The 25,000-nt window shown below is 39.0% G+C and overlaps 1 protein-coding gene across 2 annotated transcripts; it reads left to right on the forward strand.

Moving 5' to 3' along the window:
* The first annotated feature begins 675 nt into the window (after nt 1-675).
* On the forward strand, nt 676-19,450 carry dennd2c (DENN/MADD domain containing 2C). Of its 2 annotated transcripts, none has more exons than XM_085395074.1 (19): nt 676-1,029; nt 4,055-5,149; nt 7,016-7,128; nt 7,866-7,945; nt 8,123-8,275; nt 9,198-9,276; nt 9,500-9,547; nt 10,103-10,287; nt 10,774-10,883; nt 11,526-11,595; nt 12,701-12,778; nt 13,118-13,258; nt 14,244-14,392; nt 15,869-16,046; nt 16,267-16,308; nt 16,970-17,078; nt 17,478-17,720; nt 18,529-18,615; nt 18,691-19,450. In XM_085395074.1, the coding sequence occupies exons 2-19, from the start codon at nt 4,260-4,262 to the stop codon at nt 18,720-18,722; spliced, it is 2,787 nt and encodes a 928-aa protein (XP_085251200.1). In that variant the 5' UTR covers nt 676-1,029; nt 4,055-4,259; the 3' UTR covers nt 18,723-19,450. The 2 variants fall into 2 exon arrangements, with proteins under 2 accessions (XP_085251200.1, XP_085251202.1); XM_085395076.1 differs by having other exon boundaries at nt 677-1,029; nt 9,503-9,547.
* Nucleotides 19,451-25,000: the final 5,550 nt, after the last annotated feature.

Genomic DNA, 25,000 nt, shown 5'->3' on the forward strand with positions numbered 1-25,000 from the left:
TATTAAGTTGTGCGATCGCAAAGATGGAGCTCCTAACCCAGTGTCTAGATTTCCCAGGACACTCAAAGACAGCAGTATTTGTTCAGTGTTGACAGCTGCAGGAGTTGAGGTGATGACGTCGTCTCTCTTGGAGGCTTCAGGCAAACTTTCTCACAGTCAGCGCGTCAAGCTCGACAGAAACAGTATGAGGGAAGCTGGAAGTCAAATAAAAGCACGGTAAACTATTTTTATTGTAAACAAGACAGAAATGTTGCATTACAACCCCCCAACACAGTTATTTGTTAACCACTTCCAGCAGTGCTGTCATAAATAATGGTGTGGTGGATAATGCATGTAAATGTTGCTTGTTCCTTTATTATTTGAAATCATTTCAGATACTTTTGTTGCTCCCAAAACTCAGTGGCATGTGTTATGATGTCGATATCCCGGTGGTCTTGTTGGACAACTGACGCCAGCAAACGTACAATTGCAGTGGACTAAAATACATTTACTTTTACAATATTTACGTTTTATAAAGGACACATAAAAAATAAAAAACGGACAACATAAAAAACTGAACATAACAAAAAAAACAAAACAATTTTCACCCAGAAAGTTCAATGAACACCTTATAAATTGGGGGAAACGACACTCGGTGAATTGTTATCTCTTATATTTTGAAAGTTACAACCGGAAATCGCATTTTCAGGCTGACTTGACGCTAATTGTCCAAAGACGGAGGGCGAGGAGTGTTCTGCTTTAGCAGCTTTTCTCTCCTCTGTGGCCACTTTCTTTGTGGTTGTTGTTCATGCTGTGTTTAGATATTAGTATAAGCGGTACGTTTTTATACCTCATAAAGTTTTCGTGCTCATAAGTTAAGTTTACCAGTCTGTAGGCTGCTTTTTTTGAACAACGGTAGCATTTTTTTTTTTACGTTATTGAGACCTTCCCAGATAGAACGATGAGACCGAGCGCAGTCGGATTTTATTTGCGGTATTTATTTTATCGCCGGGAAAACGAGGAAAGAACATGAGTCCTGCTTATACTTTGGTAAGTAGTATGGATTCTATCACATCTACCCATCTTTCTATCTTTACACTTACTTCACAGCTTATATATCACTTTCTCGTAGAAAACCCTAGTTAAAATGTTCAAGGAGCTCTGTTTCTGCATTCAGTGATATCGTTAGCTAATAGCTGGCCGTAAAATTTATAGCTCTCCCACACTTCTCCAATCCTTGTGCTTTCTTCATATGGTGACAAGTCAACACCAAACGCCACTGAAACTATGGCAAGTTTAACCTGACGGTATTATGTATAGCTATTATCACGTTTTAATGTAAGTATCAATACTTTTTCTGGTTCAGTAAGTCCCTTTCTTCAACTCGGCATGCATCCAATAAATTATTTTTATTATTTTTCTTCTTTTCGTTTATTACACTGTACGATTTCGCTGGTGACTAAAACGTTATTCCTGTATTGCTGTTCCAGCCGGCGGTTTAACAGGTTTCACCATAACGAGTCCGTTAAGTTTCCAAGTTTCAGTTCTTTGCAAGGGCGGGGTGACATTTTTTTATTATTTATTTATTTATTTATTTATTTTTACAGTTGTTGTTGTTGTTTTTTTAAAACATGAGCCTAGTTTCCTTTCACTCAGTCCGCATGCATTCCTGCTAATCTCCAGTTTATCTCCGTTTATCTGGACATAGTAACTATTCATAACAGAAAATATGGAGGCAATTCAGGTCATAGAGCTCCCAAAGGTCTCTGTCCTTTAAGGCTGTAAAATGCTCTATGAAAATCATTTGTCTGCTTTGCCAAATATATAGGAAAATCAACTTGGTTAATTGATAACTGTCAAGACAAAGCCTCTTCGATATTCATGTGCCACTCAAGGTGTTATCACTGTGGTATTGTGAAGTAATGATGTTTAGATTGTTTATCTGCCTCAGTCTGTGTTTATGAGAGGATTTGGACTGTTTTGGCACAGCTAGCAGCAACAACTTGACACAAAACACCTCATGAAAGCTGTTTGTCTGTCACTCCCTCATTGGAGATGTGGAAATGAATGCCTCTGTACCCCGCTGACTGCTGAAGGATCAGTCGTTTTAAGGTACTTTATCTTGCTCTGTCCTTTTATGTTGGTGTAAAGCAAACCTGCATTTTTCTTTTATTATACTCCCGACTGCCACTGCTGGTGATAAACTACAGTTGTACAATACCTCACCTCCAACATGTCATGTCATGCCACACGTCTCTGCAGGGCGTGTTGTGGCGGTTTTGAAGCTGCAATTAGGTTTAATTTAGTTGCCAACTGATGACTGGGTTCTCCAAGCTTTGTGTGTCCCCTGTCTAGTTTCTACATGGATGACTCAGTGAGTTTCACTAAAATAATGCTGGGATGCCACTCTGTAAAGCTGAACGCCTTATTAAAACGTTCATTTTGACTTTGCCTCTGGCTTTTCTACACAACAATGTACAGTTCACTGCTTTGGGACTAATATTTGATTTTAACTGAATACCATGGAAAAGAGGGAAGCTCCCATTTTGATATGTTTCACAGTGTTACTGTAAGTGGCCAGTGGCTGATATATTTCTGGATTTCTTGTATTTCCAAGTCAGTGTTTGAATATAGATGATCTAAACATAGCTTAAACCAGTGGTTGGGTGAAAATCTTTCTGCACCATAATTATGGACACTGCTGATCCTTCTTCCTGCAGCTCAGGAAACGCAACTCATGTCTTCCTGTACTACATACCGCACACAGACGAATAAGTGCAAGTGGGTCAGTTCGGGAGCTGCATTGTCATTGCGTGGTCTGGCTATGATGGAGCAGCATTCCACTACAAACATACGTTTAATTTGGGTCAAACGCAGACAAAGGTGTCATTTGCAAGACTGAGTGACTGTCCGACTGTCTGTAGCTGAATCTATTTACTGACCCTCCTCCTCTCCATCTGCAGGAATGCAGCTCATAGTCATCATGAACTATGCTGTGGAATTTTACCATGTCTCCCCTTCTTGATCCTCATGTGCGACGTGTCCAAATAGTTTGGTTCCAGCGAAGCAGGAGCAAGAGACTTCAGCAATCATGTTGATGCCGGCTAAGGATATATAAATCAGACTGAGTGCATTGCAAAACAATCGCAGACATCAAATCTGTGCATGTTTGACAACATGTGATTTTTAGTTTAAAGTGCATATAGCAAAGGCCGCAGTTATTTAGAATATGTTGTCTTATATCTTTTTATTTTTTGTGTCTGATAAATAGTTAAACCACGTGAGGAACGCCTAATCTAGAGCTCGACCACATGTGGATAGGTGGGGTTAAAATGCTCCCCGTCATCAATTGTCGTTGGCTCTTTATGCAAGAAATGAGATTCGTGTGTTTTTCCGTGTCTCAAACGCTTCATGAAATCGCATAGACCAGGGGTCCCCAATCCCAGTCCACGAGGGCCGGTGTCCCTGTAGGGTCAACACACCTGAATCACATGATTAGTTCATTACCAGGCCTCTGGAGAACTTCAAAACATGTTTAGAAGGTAATTTATCCATTTAAATTTAAATCAGCTGTGATGGATCAAGGACACATCTAAAACCTGCAGGGACACCGGCCCTCGTGGACTGGGATTGGCGACCCCTGGCATAGACGGTCTTCCCCCATACCATTTAAAGACAGCCTTTCAAATGAGGTGCATTTGATTTGCTGTACTACAGGTGTTTTTGTATTTGACCAGCTATAAGGAGGCCTAGGAAGAAGGCATCACAGAAATCTCCTAGGCCTAGAAGAATTTTTTATTTTTTTTTTGGGGGGGGGGGGTCACTGCACACATACATAGTAGTGTATGTGTCACTGTCACTGTCTTTACGTTTTTTTCTCTTTTTTTACTAGGTTTATTTTCAGAAACCAGCATTCACATGAGTATGTTCTTGTCTTCACCTTTGGATGCATGCTGTTTCAGGGGAAAGATTTCCCTTGGGGTTTTGTTTCTCTGATCCTACAGTGTGCACTGTGCTCTTTGGATGTGATTTAATTGTACTGATAAGTAATTTTAGTCTGTCATCTTCTTTTTAGGTTGTTTTATAAAATGAGACAAGAGGAAAACGATCCTCTGCCACCACACAACGACATGAAGACAGAACAGAACCAACAATAAACTTTGTGGCTCTTTTGATTTTGATTACAGTTTATGGATAATTAACAATAAGTAGATTCTGTCTGTTGTGGGGAAATACTTGATACATTTACCTATGGAGGATTCGCGATGAGCTGACACAATATGCTGGCTCTAAGAGCGGAGCAGGTCAGACGTGGGGTTGGTGAGGTTGTGCTGCAGAATGAGGCTCCCACAGCCAAGCAAGGACGGCCACCATTGAGGATACCTTCTCACAAGCAAGTCATTAACATCAAGGAGAAGATCTCCCAGTGGGAAGGCCGCAGTCAGCAGAGCAGTGGCCATGATACTGGAGTGAAAGTACATCCTCTGACTGTATCTCGGACTCTGTCTGGAGATCTCCTAGGCAATGGTTGTCCAAACGAGAGCTGGAGAGGCGGTCTTCATGCAAAAGCCGACGTCTCAAAAAGAAATAACTCGGAATTTGATTTTCAGGAATCCCCAGCACAGGCTGGACACAGTGTGGGTGGCAGGAAGTCAGAACCGGTGCGTAGTGGTTCCAGTGAATTATTAGCCACGTCGCCAGGAAATAAAACATTTTCAACGCAAATACTTGCATCTCCCAAAGTGGAGGCTACAGATAAACGAATCATTACTGCCAACGGTGACCAAAAAATAGGTCGTATCTTGGATGCTGAAGTAGTTTCTAAACCTCTACCTCTGTCAACTGATGATCCAGAAGACAACATGCCTGCTGGTAACTTCTACACTTCCCGGGGTTTCTGGCGGAAGCTTGAGGGAAACAGACTGCTCTGGGAGAAAGGCAGAGGATCATCAGGTGAAGCTAATCCCCCTCCTAAACCTCAGCGGACATTCCAGTATCGGGGAACCAAGAACAGTAACAACACAGGGTACATGGTACAATGGGACAGAGGGTCCTCTCATAACAATCACTCCAACACGAGAACCAGGAGGGTAGCTCAACCACCCAACTTCCCACCTCCTCCGTGTCCAGTTGGAAAGAGTGAAGGACTTTCAAGACATAAAAAGAACAGGTCAGTAAGTGCACAAAAAGAAAAGCATAAATAATCATAGAGTACTTGTTAAAAGTAAAGTAGAATGGAACTGTTGCAGCACTTTCTTTGATATAAACTATAGTAGAAAGGTTTACTGAACAGTTACAGTATATGTAGAGCAGTTTTGGGGTGGGGAGGGTACTGTCAGAGTCTGATTGCTGGCTGGGGTCCTGGTGTGATGTCACATGATATCTGGCAGCATTGTCGTCTATTGTCTAGAAATGGCCTAGTTCCTGAGCAGCCATGGGTCCAGGGTCATCTTCATCGGGCACACACACACAGTCCCTCTTTCATTATTTTAAAGGCCGAGTAAAACAAGACTAAACTGTGTCACATGCTTATATTATCTGTAGTCCTGTGAAAACCATTGCTTTTGACACATAAAAAGCAAACATTTAATCCTTTTTAATATGGTACATACAGACAAAGATGGTAAAGAAAAGGAGTGATCAATGGTTTCAACAAAATATAAAAAAATGATTGATAGATTTTACTTCTCTGCAGATAAAGAAAGTACACCCTTTGGCCTTAGAAACTAATATACCTTGCTGACAATTTGTTATCATGTAAAATATCTGAAGTTGTGTGTGGGTTATCCTGCGTGCACAATATTTCAGTGTTATTCAAATCTGACTTGGCCATTCCACCTGAAGCTGGTGCTGTCCTTCTGACAGTAGAACCGCGCACTTTGACACCAGCATTTGAAATGATTACAATACCAGTCAGCACTTTGGATGGACTTTTGACTGGTGCTGTCCCTGCAGATCCTGTAATATAATTTTTGTTTCTGATGACCTTTTATTGCATCAAAGGCTCTACTGGCTGAATTTCCTGGATTGGCCAGTCATAGAAAACTGGCAGATGTTTATAATACATGCAGTGTAAAATATTAATAATAGACTCGGGCATTTTGAAGACTTTAAAGAGGTTTTTAGACGGTGAATAATGGTAAAATATACTTGAGTGTAAAAGAGAACTTGATACTTGGACCATATGTTGTTGTTTTTTTAAAAAGGTTCTAATTATTGGCCTCTAATCAGGATCCATTAATTCTAATTTCATACATTTGACAGTATAATGAATAATGGGGTATATTTCCTACTCTATTGTTGAAATATAAAGATACAAACATAGGTAGGTGTAGGTGTTATTGATTGCAGTGCCTTTATCATTAGGTACCCTTTCAAAGAGGACGAAAGTTTGCTTGTCCAATAGATTAAAAAGTTTGAATGGTTATTTTTTTCACATGTAGGTAGAGAAAGTCTGTTTCCCCTCTGTTAGAGCACAGGACAGGATGTTTCATAAACTGTAAAACAGAGTTTCACAAACTACTAATTGTGCAATATTTTTGTTGTTACGTATTGTAGGCAATGTAATCAACCTTTTTAGTTTATGCCAGTAGCTCGATTCGGAGTCTTCCTGTCATGTCTGCACACAGGTAGCACAGGGCTTCTTGTTTACCATCTTTAGAGGAAGCTTTCATTTAAGCTTGTACATTATGAAGTATCTGCACCTGGCCAGGTATTTTATCACGTGAACTTTAGTAACATCGCAGTTTCAGTTTCTGCACTCAGACAGACTGTCCATTTCCATATTTCTGTACTGTCTGTGACACAGAAAAACTGTTACCATATTGCAACTTCTCTATCATGCGCTCAGTCATTTCCTTCCATGATGATTATTCTCTCTCTCCCTGCACTATCTCCTTGTTTTTCTGGGTTTCATATCAACAAGGCATTTTGTTGTCGGGCAATGGCTAAACATACAACAATAGAGTGAACAGTATAATGGTTATCTTTAGGTCAACAGCCTTTCTCACTGCCATCGCTTCTCTCCCTGTCACAGGAAGTCCTTTGAGTATGAGGATGCATCACGCCTGACGGCAGAGCAAGGCCCTCGGGCAGATGATGCCCTTTACCATGCCTACTCTGATGACAATATTTACGAGGACATCGTCTGTAAGTCCTATTCCCAATGTGGAGCTGATTTTGAATGAACTTCCAGAGCTTCTGATTTATCTGGCTGTTAGCACAAAAGACAAAGACAGGAAATCATAAAGACTCCTGGGTACCTGTCGCTGGGTTGATGTAAATTTCAGTATTCTCAGTTAGGATTTGGCTTATTGTTGTATAATCCGAATCAGAATCAGAATACTTTATTGATCCCTGGGGGAAAATATTTTTTTGTTACAGTGCTCCATTATAAACCAACATTAACAAGACAGACAATACGCTAACTAAGAATAGTATACTAAGTATACTATTCTTAGTATAGTATACTTAGTAGTACTAAGCATACTATACTTAGTACTACTTAGTAGTACTAAGTATAGCAGCTCAACTGATGATGTTTCCTTTTCCTGATTGCCCACAGATTTCCTACAGTTACTAGAATTATTCCTCATGTTCACGATGGAAAAACATGCTGTGACTAGTGGGATCAGACATAACACCTATTCACAATATGTAGTGTCTGTAAATGTGGCCTAGCTGTTTGATACAAGTGTATAATAATAGCTTTTGCATTGCAATGTCACAAATTCAGTATTTCACAGCACTTGGCAGATAGGTGCTACCATGCATTTTAAACAATTTGTTGTAGTTTCAGCAAATTTAGGCTGTCTCAGTTGCTTCTATGTCTTGAAGACGTCCAGGCATGCTGTCTAATCCTTCCCATCACTCTACCTTACCCTCAGGTGATGTGACCAGAGATAACCCCTATGAGGATGTCAAGCTATCTCCAATGTGTATCCCTATTGCAAGGCCTCTCCCAAAGGTAATGGATAACATTCCATGTATGTCCCGCTTTAATAGTACAGGAGTATTTTTATTAGTTATGCATCAATGTAACAAATGTGTCAACCTGAGAAACAAAGGAAGAAGGAATTATTGTAGTTTGATACCAAGTAATTATCTGAAACTGAGCATTAACTTAGCACTTCTTTTGTTCCAGTTGCCTTCTAAACCCCAAACGTTATACAGGTATGCTAGTAAAGTGGACAGGAAGGTGTTCCAAGCTGTGTCCAAATCTTCAACCATTGCAGACACTCCCAAACCAGCTGCACCACGGCGTGGAAGCACTCAGAAAATACACAGGATACCCCAGGTATATTTGCACATACAATTGAATTTGATACTATGGCTGGCTGACAGCATTTTTGGTGCCCATTTCCATGTGACCTGTGACTGACAGAGTGGCAGTGAATGATGATTCATGTTTTACGTAGAACAGAAAAGGAGGCGGTTACTTGTTGAACAGGAAGAAGCTGATGCTGAAAATAATAGATAGTGTTGGAGCAGTATGTGTAAACACTTTGTGTAAATTCAGACAGAAGAGTATTACGGACATCTAACCCATGGCTGTGGAAAGGTTTTGGACAGGGACAGACTTTACTGACAAGGTAAAGAGGGAAAAAAGCGTTTTTTAAAATATATTTGTAGAAAAAAGAGGTTATGGCTTAAAAAACCCAATGTGACCCAAGTACCATGAGTTTGAGCTAGTTTGAAAAAGCCCGTCATGTTGATTTTGATTGTTTTTAGGAAGAGACCATTGTGTAACTTTTCAATAGTGTAAAATGAATATCTGAAACTGTAGTAATAATGAAATATTGAGTGAGTTGAGTATTCTTAAATATTTTAGACAAACCGCTTTTGGGAACTCTTTGAATATATTAAAAATACACATTTAGATCTTGACAATAACTCATTTATTATGTATTGTTCTGCTTCAAAACAGTGCTGTTATGGTTAGTTAGACATGTTACTTGTCATTGCCATACGAGTTTGTTTCCTCAATTGGCAGCGCTTCTTTTAAAAACAAAGTTTAAGCTTCCCGCTCTATGTTCTTTTAGAAAGAACAACAAGGGTATGGGGTTTTAAAAAAAAGAAGAAAAAAATGCTGAAAATCTGTAATATAATTATGTATTTAGTAGCTGTTAGTGGCTATATATCATAATTCCATGTAATCAGGATTCTGCAATGGCTCTAAAATTATGGGGCTGACAAGCACCTGTGCTTCTACTACATAGTATGTCAACAAAATCGAGACGATCTTTGATGACAAGCGAGGGAGGAAGAGAGTGAAGAACCAAGGAGTCACCGTGCGAGGTGAGACACAAACACATAGTGGCAGATCCACATCAACACATCAAGATTAAGTTGAGCCTCTTGGTGGAAATACCCATCTTTTGATGATACACATAAGGCCAGTCGCAGTCGGCAATGAAATGAAATTATGAAACAAAGACTTGCTGTCTGCATCTGATTATGCAAGTTTTCCCCATTCCTCTGCTTCTCACTAATCTATCCCTCCTCCTCCAATTTATATAAGCAGAGGAGACCAGCGGGACTGAGAGCGACCCTGAGGACGGCACCAAAGGTATAACAAACGTACAGAATCTTTCACTTTATGCTAGTTCTGGGTAAAGTTTACAGGTAGATAACTTTATATGGAGTAAATACTATTAGTTCCTAAAAATGAAAGTATAAATCCAGTGCTACGGTAAAACGAGAAGATAAAAACATCATATACTGTATAGTGTTAGTGTTAAATGATCACACCAAACATCTCCAAAGTTTTTAATTAGGAGCTCAACTAATGTTTAAAGGATAAGTCATTCATTAGAAAGATGGAGCTAAAACAGCTTGTTTCAGGCAGTGAATGAAATAAGTTGAATCAAGGCTCAGCATAAGATAAAAAGGATTCTTTATTTAGTGTGAATCATGCAACGCTGTAGTAGAGTTGAAGAATAAAAAGCAGAGTTAGAAATTAGCATGATAGGTCATCATTGAGCAACCTTAAAGCAGTCAGTGTTATAGCTACAGTTTTACATTATATAGACATTAAGAAGACCTTTTATTGCTTCTCTGTGCTGGTTGGGATTTTTCCCAGGATAAACATGACTGTATTGTGTCACTGTGTGGTGTTGAACAGGCTCCAGGAGATCAGTTTACATCCAGTCTACATTGAAACGAAGGCCAGGCTACCGCACCCTGGAGAGAGACCTGATCCAGATGCAGCAGCAGCAGCTTTTCCAGATCTTTGTGGTGGTGTCACTAAGAAAAAGCTCCCAAGAAAACACCTACTCCCCTGAAATTACACAACAGTTCCCCAAAATGGTTAGCAGTCTGCACAACTCTGCTTTGTTCATATTGCATGAATTGATGTCATTTGTGACAATTTCACAACTAAATTGTAATCTTGTTTGGTGATATTAAGGGATTCTCATTGTACATAACAAAAAATCCTTTTGAGAATTTGTATACGGGGAATTTCCCAGGCTGATATAAGGCTTCTCAGATGGACTCTTTTGATGTGTTTTTCCAGATTTGGGTATATATTTGCATTTTTCTCCCTGGAATATAAAAGAAATGATCTCTTTAGGTGCATTCGACCACATACTTGAGACTGTGCATGTTTGTTGATTTTTAAAAAATTATTATTATTATTATTATTATTATTATTTATTTATTTATTTTAATTTACAGGAAACTTTTAACACTTTTAATTTTTGGTGGTTTTTTTTGTTGTTGTTTGTTTTATTGATTTTATTGGATCTCTGGGAATCGACTGGCCTGTAGTAGCCTTGAGTTTTTCTCTTTCAGTTTGAGAAGTCGTCCCGGCTTTCTAAAGAAGCTGAGGATCAGCTGAAGGTGATCCCAAGGTTCTGCTTCCCTGATTCTCAGGACTGGAAACCTTCTGCACTGATGCCTAGGTCAGCTTAAACACAACAACAATGTTTTAACACCATGCCTGATGTATGCTGTGTCACAGCAAAGCTAAGCCAGTGATGTAATGGTAACATGAGACTGTATTATTTCTTCATCTTCCTTTCATTTTCTTTGTGTTGGAGTCCTTTTGTTGACTTTGTATTGTTCAGCGTTCTTATTTATGCCATGTTTATTACCCCATTTCCTCTTTTTCTATTAATATCTCCAGCTATTAGTTGTAACCCATAAATCACTGTTGCAATCACTTAAATTCCCCACAGGGATGATTAAAGTTTTGTCTGATCTAATTAAATTGGAGTGCTAAGGGGAATTGGGCATGCATTTTGTCTGTGCGGTTCATTGTTGTAATGAGGGTTATGCTCAGAACTTGCACTCCCTTCCTGCCTCTAAAATATGCATCTGTGCCAATACAAACTACCAGACGACAAATATGTACATGTACATATTTTCTGTTCTGTCTGTCTTTATTTAGTGTAGTGTTTTTCCTGTTTAATTAATTGTAATGAAATGATTCCATAATGAAATCATTCATATCAAGCCAGCTCTTTTCCCACCAATTTTTATACATGGAACATCATGGTTAAATTACCTCGGATAAATAGCATTATCTGTGTTTGCGTTGACAGCGAGACGTTTTCCTTTGTCCTGACTGGAGAAGATGGCAGCCGCTGGTTTTGTTACTGCCGTAAGATCCTGGTGAGCATTTGACTCAAATGTTCTTGTGTGTGTGTGTGTGTGTGTGTGTGTGTGTGTGTCATGATATGGCAGCCTGCCCTGTGCTTACTCAACATCTCTTAGGAGATGTGAGTCACAGACCATAAACCACTTCTGTATTAATGACAGAGAGCAAGAACAATTTCATCATGTTCCCTTTTCCTTAGCCTGAGAAGGGTTCAGTTTTGTATGTTGAAATTATGACAAGTGTTGTGCTTTTCTTTTGCTTTGTTACTGCTATTGCAGTTGTCTTGTTAAGATGTCTGCGATAAACTTTGTTGTTGGGTAGTACAGACAGATCTAGGCCACATCTAATGTGGAGAGTTTTATATTTTGTTTTTCTCAACTCGCACAACTTAGAGAGCTTTTTCAGTTTTGCTGTTTCTCCAGACGCTGCTTCAGATACTGTGTCATTAACATCTATTTGAATTTCACTTCATTAACCTGCAGGTTATTTTCTTGATTAATCCAGTAATTGTGTTTGTAACATGGCGGAAACCATTGCAAAGTGTCTGCTGTAAATCCCCAAAGCATAAAACTCATGCTCAGATTACTTGTGGCGCCCAGTTTTCCTGCACTTAGAAATCTTCAATTTGCAGTTAGAGAATAACTTCATATGACTGCTTTCATAACAACAAAACGGTCCAGTCATGATTACAAAGAATCTCAATAGGATTTAATCCAATTTACCGGTACACCAAGTGATCACTTCATGGGTCTGCACCCAAATTATGCTCCAGCTTGCTTTTGTCATTTTTATGGCCTATATTCTGTGGATTGTGATGGATCCTGATCCAGATTAGCTTTATGTCATTGATATTCTACTTAAATTTTATTGTCCAAGCACAGTTTTTTTTGCAGATTTTTCAGGTTTTTTTATAGTTTCAACATTGGATGTTACATCTAATGAAGAGGACATGGGGGGAAAAAACTGATGCCACTATGAAAAACATGGATAGGGACTTTATGACTTTTAGGATTTTCTACTCCTGCCATTTTAGAGACTGAGAGAGATATGCCGTGTTTAATGGTGTTGTAATGACATCTCTGTTTCTTCCTTTTTATCATTTGAAACTGTCTCTTTAAGCCCAGTGGAAAGGGGAAGAGACTTCCTGAGGTGCACTGTATTGTCAGCAAGCTGGGCTGTTTCAATCTTTTTGCAAAGGTAAAGACACAACACATGTGCACACATATTTCTGCTGATAGAACTTTTTACTGCGACATGAAAAGAGCTGGATCGACTACAGTTTAGTGCTAATCCCCTGAACATTGTGAAACCCGCTGCCTTAAAACTGCATGTTTAAAGATAGGATGAGGGTGCACTAGAAGATAATCCTGAGGAGTCACTGGGTGTGGGGTTCTTTCCCAAAAGGAAATCGTATGCATGTAACTGTGTCTCATCCATCCTTCAGCTGGCCTGAGGGAAATTAACAACCAGTAGTGTGCTCTGAAGGAAAACCCCATCTGCATGCAAAAATTGATTCATCTGGCTTTGTCTGACCAGATTCTGGAAGAGGTGGAGAGGCGCAGAGAAATATCTCCGGCTCTCGTGTACCCTTTTATGCGTACTGTGATGGAAGCTCCTTTTCCAGCCCCTGGACGCACAGTTACCGTTAAGAGCTTCGTCCCAGGCGCTGGGAGTGAGGTAAGCCTGAAACCAAAAGAGGAAATGTTAATTAGTAGTTTTGCTCCTTCTAGCCACTCCCTTCTGCAAACTCAGAATGACTCAAAATTTTAGGGTATTTGTGAAAACAATAGGGCTCAGCCATGCTGCAACATATATATGTGTTTTTAAACACTGACAGCAAACTGTTTGATCACTTCTGTTTTACAGAGTCAAAATATGCAAAGTAAGGATCCTTTCCAGTAAAACTCAGGGAGTGTGGCAAAGTCAAAGCCTTACATTTGGAAGTCCTAGATTTAAAACCTATATCTAAAGTCCCCATCTATCATTTGACCATTGACTATAACCTCTTAAAATTCAAGAGCTCAGCATCATATTCAGTTCATTTCAACACCGTTTTACTTATATAGCGAAATCACAACAGTTGCCTCAACGTGCTCAAGTTGAAGATCCTACTATAATGGAGAAAAAACCCCAATAATCATATTTTACTCCCTGCGACCAAGCACTTGAAAACAGTGGGAAGAATGAAAACTCCCTTTTAACAGGAAGAAACCTCAGGCAGAGCGTGGCTCAGGGAGGGGCGGCCATCTGCCCTGACCAGTTGGGGATGAGGGGAGAGAGTCAGGACAAAAAACACACTTATCTCCCCAGGTGCTTTTTATGCTTTTGTTTGGCATACCCACATGGAAAAACTTGTATCGGAGGAATTACAAGGCTGAAATGCACGTATCAGATTTCATTCTTTAAAAAAAAGAAAAACAACCTCTAGTTCCCGGAATTATGTTTATTCGATATGTGGCTAGAACAGAACAAAACCCCTGGCTCTAATCATTCATAAGTCTCTGGTGATCTGGCAGATGTTAAAAGATCGAACAACATGAACATGGGTATTCAGCATCCTAAAAGGCTTAGTTTTGCATAAACATTTCAGCCATTCATACACACTGTCAACAACTACAATTTATATTTAGCCTGACTGAGTGTGCTCTCATTGCTTTGCAAGGAACTGACTTTATGCCGACCTGTGGACTCCAGACTGGAGCATGTGGACTTTGACAGTCTGCTGGAATGTCTCAGTGTCACAAAACTCCTGCAGGTTTTCGCCTCCCTTCTGCTCGAGAGGAGGGTCATCTTTGTCGCTGACAAACTCAGGTATGATGTAGTAGCATGCATCTCACAGCAGGACCAGTCAGGCATGGCTATAATACAGCAATATAGTGGGTAATTCGCTCCACCATGATATATGCCTTTGTAAGTTTGCATTGTTATGTCAAACTTCTAACAGTTCCTGTTAAAGCTGAGCACCTGTTTCAAAAAGTTGTGAGAACATTAGGTGATACAGGATGTAACACCGATTTCTGTCCAACATTGGTTTGGCTTTTGTTCACACCAAGTAGTTCATATGCTGCCCGGATCATGCATGATCCACTCTAGTTTGTCTGTGCTCAGGCTGACATGGAGGCTTCTTTTAACATCATTTGTATCCTTGTAGGATAACTAAAAATTGCTACATACACAAAACAGCTCAAAACAAGTCACACTGAATACAATTTTGAGCTGCTCAATTGTGAGGAAAGACAGAATACTCAGATGCTACATTTAGAGAGCAGAGTGGGATATAGAGAGCAAAAGAGACAAACTCGAAACTAATCAGACCTGGAACTTCAAGCATATGACTGGTATGTGTACAACCTTAGTGCAGAGTTATATGCCAATACCCGAGCAATGCTGCACCAATGTGTTTCTCTGATCCAGTTACCATAACTCACTTTTACTCTAGCCAAATAACCAAAAAGTAATATAGAAATGCTAACACTGGGTATAAATAACACATTGCACATGGTGAAATTAACTGTTTTTTACATCATTTAAGTAACATCTGTGAGCTGCTTGTTACACTGAGCTTAAAAAATAGAGACTGCCACATTAGAGAAAGTGACACAGTCTAAAATTAATTAAGAAAAATCAAAAGATCACATACACTAAATTACTAATTAAAAGTTTCTAATAGCATGGCAAGCAATTACTGCTCTGTTAAGTGCTCTAAAAGTGACTGATGGTAATTAGAAAGTTATTAAATGTAGATCGTAAGTAAATGTCCATGAGAAATTTTTTTAAATTTCTTTTCCAAGTAGCTTTATTTGAAATTTGGCTTTTTGCTAAGAGCAGCTGAAAATGTTGGGGGAAATTAGCGATTCACCTTTTAAAGATTGAATATCTTAGTGAGGCTACAGATACTGTTTGAAAAACACAAAAAAGGCTCTTTGGCAAAACCAAGAAAATGTTAGCTGTAGAAGTTGAGCAACCAGGTGAAAGCGGAGGAGGATTTTCACAGCACGCATGCAACTTTCTGTAAAGGGACGAGGAGTGTCAGCAGGAGTAGCAGTGACTGCTGAACTAAGAGGATTAACATAGATCAGTTGCATTGAGAGAATCCTTTGATACTTAAGGCGTTTTGCTGAAAGCTCTTACAGTTTATTGTGAGTGTTTGGTGGAAAAATAATACATGTGGCCATCCTCTATCTTTAGGGAGCCATGATTGATATCTCAGTGTCATGTGATCTGTGTGGGAATTGCATGAATAGTGTTTTGATAAACCTCATCTCTCATCTAATCTCTTCACTGCAGTGTGCTGTCACGCTGCAGCCACGCAGCCTTGGCGCTGCTCTACCCGTTTACTTGGCAGCACACCTTCGTGCCGGTGTTACCAGCCAGCATGCTGGACATCAGCTGTTCCCCCACCCCATTCCTTATTGGGGTGCTGGCACCCTGCCTGCCACAGGTGCTGGAGCTTCCCATTGAAGAGGTCTGTAAAAATAATTTTGAAAACAATTAGAGCTTTAAAAAGACAGTCCTGCCTGTGTAATGGTTTATTGGCTGTATATTCACTCCACGCATGCTGTTGCTTCCACTGTGCAGCAGCACACTGTAACTCACACTCACTGGACCTTTATATAACTCTTATTACACAATTGTTAAGTCTTACAGTTAGTAACTGTCAATTCTTCTTCTTGCTGTCTTCCCAGGTGCTCATAGTGGATCTGTGTGCAAACAAGTTTGTCATTCAGGTGTGTACACACAACGTATAATGGGAATGATAGGTGTGGTCTCAGTCAAAAAGATGGCTTTGCCTACACTTGTCCCTCGGTAGCATGCTGAATATTTTGAGAGTGACAAATTATATGGGATGTAAGCCCAGAACATAGTCCTGTCACAATCAAAACATTAAGGCTGATTCAGTGCTGCAATTTTGTCAGTTAACAGTAAGTCTTTTCAGTCATTGACAGACTTTTGTGTGGTTGTGCTCATTATATTAGTATACACATAATGAGTAATTCTAGAAACATCCCTCCATTCAGTTTGAATTTATAAATAAAGGGCTAAAAATCTTTGACTTGCACAGTGTGGGCTGGAGGCATTCTGCTCCTTTGGCCTGTTGCATTCTTGCACATTAAACAGTAAATGGCTACATTTCCCAGTACAGAGTGCTTTTGAAGTTTAACACTGGGTCTTGGGTTTTAAATCTAGTGCATGAAAAAACAATGTGATCAAAGCACCAAATATAATTATTTAGTTTGTCACAGCAAAAATTGAAAACACGAGTGACATTTGATGTTTTTATATTGAGGCTACTATAGATATTAACTATGAGACAATGTGACGGATTAAATGCATGCTTAGAAACTGCATCATGTGACTGCTGTTGACCCTTCTTGTGATGTGTGACAGCTGGGCGATGAGGACTGCATTCTGCCCAGTAAACTCCAGGCGGCGTTGCAGCAGATCCTGGAGGAGAGGCAAGATATTCTGAGAGAAGAAAATGGAAACACGTGTGGAGGTTGGTGGAACAGACGCGAAGAACACAAGATTTATCTACAAAACAGTCTCGCTATCACAAGATGAAGTTCCATTTTTAAAGTGACGATGAGAAGAATATTTGCTGGCATCAGTTTTCATCATAGCATATCAGTGTGTCCTTTTGTTCTGCCAGCTAAATCTGGCTGTGCAGAAATGAGCTGCAAATGTCAGCAGCACAGCAGGGCAAACCTACTGCAGATCAATGCACATTCTGTTTTCTGCTCATTAGTTCCAGTTGTGTGATTACAAATCTTTAACCAGATTTGTGTTGATGACCCCCTTGTTGTTGTTCTTTTTTTCATGTAATCATAGGCTTTTAGCATTTCATTAAGTATTAACCTTACTGCTGTGCTAACATTTTCCTTATTTAATCATTCAGACCAGCAAACTGATTTGAGCTCCTTGATGTCGGAGGCGTTTGTGCGATTGTTCGTGGAGCTAGTGGGACACTATCCACTCCACATGGTCGAGTCCCCCAATGGCAACAAGGAGCTCCAGCGGGACAGTTTCCGCAAATCTCATCCCTCTCGGGGAGTCCGGCAGTTCCTGCAGCTCTTCATGGACACTCAGATGTTTGCTGGTTTCATTCAGGACAAGGAGCTGCGCAAGGGAGGAGGAAGAGGTCATTTTTTTAGATGTTATGTTTTTTTCTGTTTGGGAATATTTTGTTTCCACTGTTAGAGTTCTGAAAAAAATAGGTAAAACTAAATCATGAGGCGGGAGACACTCATGCCAGCTGGAACTGTGCTCGATTTAGATTTCATTGCTTCAGAGGCTGACTTTACCTTTTAACATAATAACTGCAGAGCTGTGCCAATAAACAGCAAAATACAAAAGCAAAACAGAAATTTAGAATTCATCCAGCTTCACAGTGAAACGTAGCCAACGTTGTACATCTTGGTGGGACAGATGAATGTGAAGAATATAAAACATCATCCTGCAAGATGTTGCATAAAAGTTGAAATAAACAAGTCATTGTTTCCACATAACCGGTAAATGGATAAATAGCAGTGTTGAATCATATTAAAGCAGACATATGCATTAAATTAAATGAGTCACAACAAGCGAGCCTAAAACTGAGTGAAAACAATTTTCCCTGCATGCAAGCACTAGGGGCTGGGCGTATAAACGGACAAAAAGTATGCATAAGCCTTTTCCCACTCAATGCTATTTATAAAGATGTGCAGACCACACACATAAATTCAAACTGTGCATACGCACGTTTGATATGGTGTAAGTGAAAAATAAGGTGAGACAAACTTTGATCCTGCATGTAAAAGAGACCATGAGTATGTCAGTGTGATGGGAATAATGCACTTTTCTACTGCGTTTCTACATTTTTTGACATCTGGTCTGTGCGTAATGAGCTGTAGCATATGAAGACTGTCTAATCCTTTTTTTCTGCTACTGTCTTTCCATCTTTCCCACAGGTCTCTTTGAAACCAGAGTGGCTGAGTATCTGGATTCATGCCCTGAGCCTGAGCCAAGTGGTGTGAACAAATTTCTTAAAGGACTGGGTAAGTGTCACTCCAATAAATGTTCATTTTAAAAGGTTAGTGTTCATCACTTAATTGTTCCTCTTCTGCTTTTAGGAAACAAGATGAAGCTCCTGCAAATTAAATGAAAAAAAGGCCAACATCTCTGTAAAAGAAGGACTTTGTGATTAAAAACAGAACTCTTGTTGCTCCTGGTCTGAGAAATTTCCGTGCCTGTGAAAGAGTCTTCTGATAGAGGGTGAAAGGGACAAAGAAGACTTGATGTGGAGGAGCAGACTCATGTTATAACCATGAACTCAAGTTTGAGACCAGTGCATTTCTTACTGGGAGAAAACTGGAAAAGTGTGTGTGTGTGTGGGATATGGTTTTGTTTTTTAAATTTTACAAATTCTTTTGAGGACCTTAGAATCAACCGTTGTATCTTTGAGCGTGTGGTTATAACCACTATGTCCATTTACACAGAAACCTGTTTACTTGGAACTCTACTAACATTTGAATCGCATCAATCTTACATTTCAATCAAGTACTTTACATTTAAAATTTGTGTGCATGGATCCAGCCTGGTGGGTCTTTTGTGTCTTATACTTGCGCATGTAAATAACATTCTCATTGTTCCATTCCTGTCACTTGGATGTTGTGTCTGTGTTGTTTCTTCAGTTTGGGCTTAATATCTCTAAGAGAACGTTTCCGTTTTTCTAGGTTCAAACTCAATCCGATCAATTGGTCATTATATGGGTTTTTTTTAAAATTCTGTTTACTGGAATTGTAAATATTTTTTTTGACATTTTGCACATGTTCAGAACAAGTGTACAGTATTTGGAATATTTTTGTATTAAAGCATGACTTATCATACTTTTTAAATATAAGCTTCCAAGACTGTTTAATTCTCAGTTGTTTATTATACACAAACCTTTGGGTTCTACCTTAACCCTCTATAACGGACCAATTTTAAGCCATTATTTATTTATTTATTTTATCTTAGCATAGGTTGTCCGCTTCAAAATGTGAGTATAGTGAGATTATTTTTAGTTCATGTAGGTTATTCAGAAAGACCAGGAAGGGGGAAAAAAGCAGGGTATGATTGGTTGATGTAAAATAACAAAATACCCTGTTTATACAGGAAAAGACCATTTACATATGTAAATTGTAATTCTAGTGTTATCTAGTCTTTGTAGTGTCTTTATGCAAACTTTTTATATTTAAGGTTGTTGTCAGACAATTGATTTAACAGGGCAGTTGGGCAATAAGGGGCCTTGCTTTTCTAGGAACTATATTACATATAGTCAAAGCACATAGATTTTTAAAATCTTTCTGTTCTTTACACATTATTTTGCTCTTTTTTTTTTTCTGATCATCATATCATGTAAAATGTTTGTTCCTTTGACCTAAATTTACTCACTATATATGAAATTCACACTGATTACAAGCCTAACCTCAAAAGAGGTGAATAACATTCTTCTGCTTGTATAGAAATATAACGCAGGGTAAGACGCGTTTGCTGGGATGATACACGTGGCCTAAGAGGCAGTCGTCAGGTGAATGAAATCACGTGATGTTTTCGTGGCGAACAATAACCAGTACATCAGGATTATGACCATATGGGGGCGCTGTCTCCACGTCTTTCTACTCTAAGCTCCAACATGAAGCCTAACAGCAACGAAAGTGTCAAGTGTCTTTTCCCTATTTCAGACAAAATGTGCAAAAACCTGCCAGCAAGACACCTGATGTAAAAGATTACAGCTATTATTATAATTAAGTTTATTTTCATACATTCAGATTTTTAACTTTATAGTAAGACTGAATTGCACTCATTTGAGTTGTGCAGTGTGTAGATAAATGCTACACAGTGTCACATAGTTGTGTGATAAACTTGTCAAGAATTTAAGGTGTTGCAAGGGCTCCAAGCAACGCACCATTTACATAAATATGCAGGTCACTCGAGGCATTTCTTGTTTAAATATTTACTTGATAGTCAGTAAGAACATTGAGATTCAGCGTTCAGAGGAAAATACAGAGAAACACGTTGCTGCCCTTTTCCCATGGAATTTATGGACAATAGCAAACAAAAATCACCAGTCTTGGAATGTCCTACAGGCAAATTTACACATTGTTTTTAATCTGCCTACATCTACTGTTCAAAGACAAACGGTTTCCTTTCGCTTCACTTCACTGTAACCTACTTTTGAATATTTGTTCGTGTCTGCACGTTCCAGTGATCTACTTCCAGCAACTCAAAATCAGAGCCAATACATATAAAATAGGTCTGCAAAGATATTTTCATGTTTACAAGAAAAATGGCACTGGGATACAATATTTGATTTGAAATTTGATCTTCTAAACTCTTTCCATTATAATGTGACATATATATTAATTTTACCATTTTTTCAATTCAACTCAGTTCTATTTAATTAGATTTATATAGGCGCTATATCAAAATGACAGTCACCTTAAGGTGCGATATATAGTGTAAAGTAAAGGTCCAGTAATTAAACAGAGAAAACCCCAACAATCAGATGACCTTCTATGAGCAAGCACTTGGCGACAGTGGGAAGGAAAAGTTCCCTTTTAACAGGAAGAAACCTCTGGGAGAACCGGAGGGGGGTGGCAGACACTGTGGAAGAAAGACAGAGATTAATAATAAATAACGGTTAAATGCATAGTGGTGTATAAACGCGTGGAGAGTGAAAAGAGGTGAACCAGCTCCAAACTGGGTTCCACAGAAAAAGTGCCTGAAAGCTGAAGGCTTTCTCTCCCATTCTACTTTTAAAATCCTAGGAGCTTACCACTGTGAGGTCTTTAAGATAAGATGGGGCCTGATTATTCAAGACCTTGTATATGAGGAGAAGGATTTTAAATTTGATTCTGAATTTAACGGGGAGTCAATGAAGAGAAGCCCTTACGAGGCACTTTTGAGACAATGACGTCATGCTTCGTTCAAACACCAAAGCTACTTTTCTAACACCACTGGTGGTGTTAAAGTCTTAACACCACCAGTCTACTAATTTGTTCACTATTATTGCTACTATTTACTACTAATGTTAATGCTACACCTTCGACAATACACATCTCTGACATGGTGATGAATATTCACAGTGATTGAAAGCAATTAAGTAAAATTAATTAACTGTGGTACTTGGAAAGCGTTCCATCCATTTCCCCGTTGAGACGTCTTTAATCACCTGCAGGTAGTCATTATTTCACGTCTACCCAAAGAAAGCGCTGCTGAAGTACAAGTTTGAAATTCCATGTTCTACATTTTCATGTGTTTTTTTGTAAAGCCGTGCCTCAGAGGCTGCCTCTGAAGTGCTCACAGGATGCACACACAGACGAAACTGCCCGTGAATTCTCTCTTTATCTGGGCCTGATTGTGACACTCTAGCAAGTTTCTCGACCTTGACGAGACGAGAAGCTGCAACTTGTTTGATTTTCATGGAAATCCAGATATTTACTTTGTTTACCAGCAGCTGTGACTCGTTCATTTTCATAGAAATCACCTCGTTCATAAATAGAGGAGTGGATGCAAACAATGAAGCTAAAATGCAAATACTAATAATATGCTTATGTTGTTTGTGCAACTATTACAACAGCGCTATGAGACCTCATGGCACAGCAATAGTTGTTGATAACAGTGCTACACCACATGTACTGAGAGTGGAGTTTATACATGTATTACTAGTTTATATTAAAACAGCTAAACTCACACTGTGATGCATGAACGAGCACACTGGGAACACGTCAGTGACAGCACACGTGAACACACCTGGAGTCACTTCATTTAATCAGGTGCTGGTGAATCGTGTTATTTGTCCTTCTGGGGTTTGGCCCTATGAAATCTAGGCAATATATATATATCAAAGTACAGTGCGTCCTCAGGAGGTCAGCAAGTTGACTGAAAACTGTGATATACAAGACAGAGAAGACAGTACCCAAACCCCATGAGAATTTTATTTGTGTAGGCTTCTCATTGTCATTGAGTCTGGAGTCAATATTTGATTACTTTCTTGTATTCAGTTGCTACTTTTACTGCTCCACTACTGTTATGTACACCCACTGTTTCCTGAGGTTGTATTAAACTGTGAGAGCCCCTGGTGACCCCAAACCCACAATGAATCTGAATGAATTCCTTCCACTTTTTTCTTTTTTTGGACTCGCAAGAGTCGTTTTCACTTATAATGTACAATATAATGCACTGTGTTCAAAACAATACATTATACTGCAAGGATTTTTGTTTTTCACTTTAAACCATTCAGTTCAATGGTCTTAAAACTAAATCCTGACAAGAAATCTTTTCCAAAATAGTGTCTCAGGATTTTGTAAAAAAGAAGATTCATTAATCATATTTGCTTATATTAGTGGTTCCCACATTTTAGAATACATCCGCCTGATGATCTGTGGTCTCAAGAAAGTTTTCCATTTTGCCTCATCAATAATCCAGCCTCAACCCCACATTCATATTTCATATTACAGAGTCCTAATAAGCAAGCCTCATTGCATCACAAGACTACCTGTCCTCGTCCAAACAGAGCACTTTGCTCTAAGACTGTGGCATTACTTGTGGTTCCTACAGGTTCCAAAAGTAGAATGGGAGGCAGAGCTTTCAGCTCCCAGTTTGGGTTCAGGAGACAGATGCCCTCTCTTCTTTTAAGGTTAGACTTAAAACTTTACTTTTTGATCAACTTTGCAGTTGGGACTGTAAATAAATGTCTTTGAGGTAGTGCATTCTTATGAATTAGTAGAATTAGGAGTTCTCCTAAGGTCATACGGAGTTTTTAAAAAGAAAAGAAAAAATCAAATGTCATAATTGTTTTCAAAAGTATGACTACAAAGAGTACTCTGTTGCATTTATATAAAGTCTCTCTGGTTATTTATTCTTTTCATGAGCAAAACTCACTTTATCAAAGTTTAATAAGAAACATCTAAATTCTTGTGTTCTAGCTACAATGCTGTTGGTAATATGAGGTGTTATCGCTGCCCTGGTTTTCTCATCTCTTCTGTTTTGCTGTAACTTGAATTCAGCTCTTTCAAATTTTTAGTGTCACTACTCTGTCTACCCACATTCTCATCAGCCCATCAGCCCCTAACAGACTTAAAAACTCCTTTGTCCCACACGCCATCAAACTGTTTAACTCCTCTCTGGAGGGGAGAGGGAGGGGAAACAGGAGGACAAAGGAGGGGGGAACAACTAAGCTGTAGTGCCTCTTCACCTCACTGTACAATACCTTGTGCAATACTTTTTGTAAATAGTCAACAGTGCAATAGACTCAATACTTGAAATGTGCAATTCACTTGTATTTTTATTTTTTATTCCTATTTATTCTATTTATCCCCTTTGTATATTTTATTTATATTTGTTTCTGTATTTATGTGTGTGTGTGTGTGTGTGTGTGTGTGTGTGTGTGTGTGTGTGTGTGTGTGTGTGTGTGTGTGTGTGTGTGTGTGTGTGTGTGTGTATATATAACAATTCTGTAACTGTAACTTCGGTCATTGCTGTGCTTTTTTTGGAAATCGAATTTCCCAGAGGAACCCACCCGAGGGATTAATAAAGTTCTATCTTATCTTATCTCTCTTATCTCTTAGTCTCTTAGACTTAAAAGTCATCATGATCTACCACTGTCTTTAAATAGTATCGTCCTCCGCCTCCCCATCTCCACCTTAGTTCAGTTGCCCAGTGCATCGCCTCCAAAATCTCGATAAGTTCACAAATAGATACTACTAATGTCTAGACCTTGGAAATTCAATCAGTTTCTCCCACATCCATCTGTGATTCTGCTCTGTGACGACCCTTCTCATCAGATTCTAACTGACAAATAATTGTACATTTCTTTTCTTTTTCCTTCCAAGTAATCCAAGTGAATTTCCACCCATCAATTGAATTCATCCCTTGCAACAACACGAGCTGTCACAATCTTTTCCACGATTTCTGGCAACATTAACGGACACTTTAAAGTGAACGCTAATGTTGCCAGAATACACACATACTTACTAGAGGTTCCTGGTGGTGCGCAGAAAAAAAAAGACATCATTGTTGGTTAATTTTTTGTAAATAAGTTTTGTGGAAAATGTAAAGATGCATGCAAGTTTGTATTCTCATTGCATGTGTGTGTGTCTGAGCAGGTGTTTATTTTGTACAACATATCATTTTCCAAAAGTCATTTGGCCCATCTGCAGTAATGCATAATACTGTGTTGGCATAAGTACGTCCATTAATGCTGCATGTTGTCAGTTAAGGTCAGCGTATGATGGAAAATTATAATTTCACACCAAACAGAAATATTGACTGAACTCAGTTCAGAAGTTATTCTTTATCTTGGAAAGCTATGCACAGAGTTTCCATCCCCCATGGAAAATCTGATCAGCACGTGATCTCTTTTTATACGGCTCATTTGAGTCTCCGAGGAAGTCGTAA

The sequence above is a fragment of the Rhamphochromis longiceps genome, linkage group LG20 (genome assembly GCF_057381845.1).
Source record: "Rhamphochromis longiceps isolate RC_006_pf linkage group LG20, R_longiceps_female_GT1.1, whole genome shotgun sequence".
Classification (NCBI taxonomy): Eukaryota; Metazoa; Chordata; class Actinopteri; order Cichliformes; family Cichlidae; genus Rhamphochromis; species Rhamphochromis longiceps.